Source organism: Hibiscus syriacus, unplaced genomic scaffold, assembly GCF_006381635.1.
Source record: "Hibiscus syriacus cultivar Baekdansim isolate YM2019G1 unplaced genomic scaffold, ASM638163v2 tig00110926_pilon, whole genome shotgun sequence".
Classification (NCBI taxonomy): Eukaryota; Viridiplantae; Streptophyta; class Magnoliopsida; order Malvales; family Malvaceae; genus Hibiscus; species Hibiscus syriacus.
Window position 1 is genome coordinate 444546 of NW_024062913.1, and position 3333 is coordinate 447878.

The 3333-nt window shown below is 36.5% G+C and overlaps 1 protein-coding gene across 1 annotated transcript; it reads left to right on the top strand.

Annotated features, from left to right (window-relative positions):
* The first annotated feature begins 210 nt into the window (after window positions 1-210).
* LOC120146444 lies at window positions 211-1131 on the top strand. Its single transcript, XM_039159998.1, has one exon. It carries the CDS (start codon window positions 211-213, stop codon window positions 1129-1131), a length of 921 nt encoding a protein of 306 aa, XP_039015929.1.
* The last annotated feature ends 2202 nt before the right edge of the window (window positions 1132-3333 follow it).

A 3333-nucleotide genomic window follows, 5' to 3' on the forward strand; every position in this document is an offset into this window, starting at 1 on the left:
CACTAATTTGACCCAACTTGTGGAACAGTCTAATCAAAGCCAAATTCAAGAAATATAACAGAATAGTAAGGAACAGACAGATAGTATTACCTCTCTCGCTTAAAGATGATGAAGATTATGTTTTGGAATACCCAAGGGGTCGTCAAGCCCTACTTTAGAAGATATTTCAGAGATTGTGTCAATAACTATAAGCCTAAGATCATTAGTCTAATGGAAACCCATATTAGTGGGAGAAGATTAGATAGAATCATCAATAGTATGGGTTACAACAATTCTTTCAGAGTTGAAGCGCAAGGGCACAGTGGTGGCATTTGGGTTTTATGGGATAACTCGGTGGAGGTCAAGATTTTAAATGTTTCTAACCAATATATCCATGCTCATTTCAGATGCAGAAATAGTAATTATTGGGAATACTTGAAAGCTGTGTATGCTAGCCCTAACCAAAGTATTAGAAAAGAGTTTTGGGAATTACTATCGAAGCTTAAACCGGATAATAATGCTCCTTGGATCCTAGGAGGGGACTTTAACTATATTTTGAAACCTGAAGAAAGACTTGGTAGTAGCAACCGTTATAGAGCTGGGAGCAAGCTCTTTCAAGATTTCATTTTCAACAATGAACTGATAGATGTTAATTACCAAGAAGATGAATTTACTTGGCGTAGAGGAAACCTTTGGCAAAGACTTGATCGTTGCTTGATGAATATAAAATGGCTCGAAGTTTTCCCATATACGAGGGTGCATCATCTTGACCGTATTGGCTCTGATCACTGTCCTATTATGCTACAAACTGATCAACATCACAAAGACAATAGAATTAAACCTTTCAGATTTCTGGCAGCCTGGATGGAGCACCCGAATTTTGTTAAATTTTTGAAGAAAGAATGGGCTAAGCATAATGATTTTTTGGATAGCCTCAATCATATCAGACAAATCATAGGTATTTGGAACAGAGAAACGTTTGGAAGCATTAATCAAAAGAAGAGGAGAATTATTTCTAGATTAAAGGGAATTGATAAGGCTCTTCGTAAGTATAACTCTAACATACTGTCTAATATTGAATCCGAATTGAAGACTGAACTGGACACTATTTTGAGACACGAGGAACTTCTCTGGGCTCAGAGGGCAAGATGAAAGTGGATTACTCATGGGGATAAAAATACCAAATACTTCCACTCTTGTGCAATAGCTAAAGGAAGAAGAAAACGTATTATGACCCTAAAAATTGATTCGTATATATGGTGCGATGATCAGGAAATTCTTAAAGATCATGTCAAGGAGTTTCTATAAGAAGTTGTTCACAAGAGACCCTTTGATTAATCAAACTTTGAATAATCAAAAGCCTTTCTCGGAACTAAGTCAAGATCATTGGAATTGGCTTAATAAAGATTTTGACAATATTGAGATCAAAGAGGCTTTATTAAACATGAGTCCTCTCAAAGCCCCCGGTCTTGACGGTTTCCATGCCACATTCTACCAAAACAACTGGGACACTGTTGGGGAGAAGGTTTGCTACCTAGTAAAGCAATATATTAATGGAGGTCATATCAATGAAGATTTAAACAGAACAAGTCTAGTTTTAATTCCTAAGGTGGAAAATCCCGAAAGAATTACTCAGTTCAGACCCATTAGTCTTTGTCAGGTCATTTACAAGATTATTACCAAAGTTATTGTCAACTGTCTTAAACCTATTATGCCTATTATTATCTCTAACAGCCAAACGAGCTTCGTTACGGGCAGGGTGATTACAGATAATATTATTCTTGCTCAAGAAGTCATTCATTCAATGAAGAAGAAGAAAGGAAGAAAAGGGTGGATTGCCATAAAAATAAATCTTGAGAAAGCATATGACATACTGGATTGGAACTTCATAAAAAACACTATGGAGAAGATGAATCTTCCTAATAAGATCATGATTGCTATTATGAATTGCATAAGCTTGATGACTATTCAGATTAACTGGAATAGAGAGCTTACCGAACAATTCAAGTCTTCTAGAGGGATTAGACAAGGAGACCCTTTGTCTCCATACCTCTTTGTGATCTGCATGGAGAGATTAGCACAAGAAATTAAATTAACTGTAAATCAAAGAAGCTGGAAACCTATTAAATTGTCTAAAAATGGTCCTAACATTTCTCACCTTTTCTTTGCAGATGATCTTATTCTTTTTGCGGAAGCTGACATATCCTAAATTGAAGTTATTCAGAATACTCTCAACAGATTCTGTTACAACTCAGGACAGAAAGTTAACCTGCAAAAATACAGCATATATTACTCCAATAATGTTGATACACAAACCAGAAATTCTATTACCAACATGCTCAACATCAAGGAGGTGGATAATATTGGAAGATACCTGGGAGTTCCTATGTTACATAACTGGATCAATAAACACACCTACAACAATATCATTCAAAGAGTTAAGGACAGACTCACAGGATGGAAAGCCAAAACACTATCCCTGGCAGGAACAATAATGCTCACCAAATCGGTTCTCTCCTCAATTCCTTCTTACACTATGCAATCAATATTAATCCCCAAAGGAGTGTATAATAAACTGGAAAGACTTACCAGAAATTTCATTTGGGGAAATTCAAATGAGCATAAAGGTGTACATCTCGTGAACTGTGAGACACTCTACATACCTATCAAAGGAGGAGGACAAGGACTTAAGAGTCTAAGAAGTTAAAATGAGGCTTTTATTTTTAAACTAGCGTACAAACTCATTAACAGAACTGATCTTCTGTGGGTGCAGGTGATGAGAAGTAAATAAAACATGAAGGAAATCATACCAGAAGAGCTTAAAAAAAGGGGTGGTTCACAATTATGGAATCACATCTGCTCCATATGGCCGAAGTTTAAACAGAACTTATGCTGGAATATTGGAAATGAAAAACAAGTGGAATTTTGGCATGACAAATGGTTAGACAGTAAAGAACCTTTATCCAGACTATGCAATCAACCAATGGAGGTGCAGAATGATAAATCAAAAGTTAAGGAGTAGATTAACCAGAACGGTACGTGGGATTGTAACAGACTTACAAAGTTATTCCCGGATCAAATCATCAATATGTTTAAAGCTACTCCACCCCCCAGTGGATGAGTCCATCACTGATTCTCCGGGCTGGATCCTCTCGAAAAAAAGGGTTTTTTCGGTGAAATCTACATACAATTGGATTGCGAATATTAGCAACGTTATGGAAGAAAAACTATGGATCAGCATTGCTAAACACAATAACATTCCCAGGGTGAAGATATTCCTATGGCTTATTGGAAGGAATAAAATTCTGACTAATTCGGAAAGGAAGCGCAGACATATGACAATGGATGAGAGAT

What these genes read in the sequence shown, in the direction of transcription:
- LOC120146444 (XM_039159998.1), top strand. Translation starts at nt 211, where the DNA reads ATGGAAACCCATATTAGTGGGAGAAGATTAGATAGAATCATCAATAGT.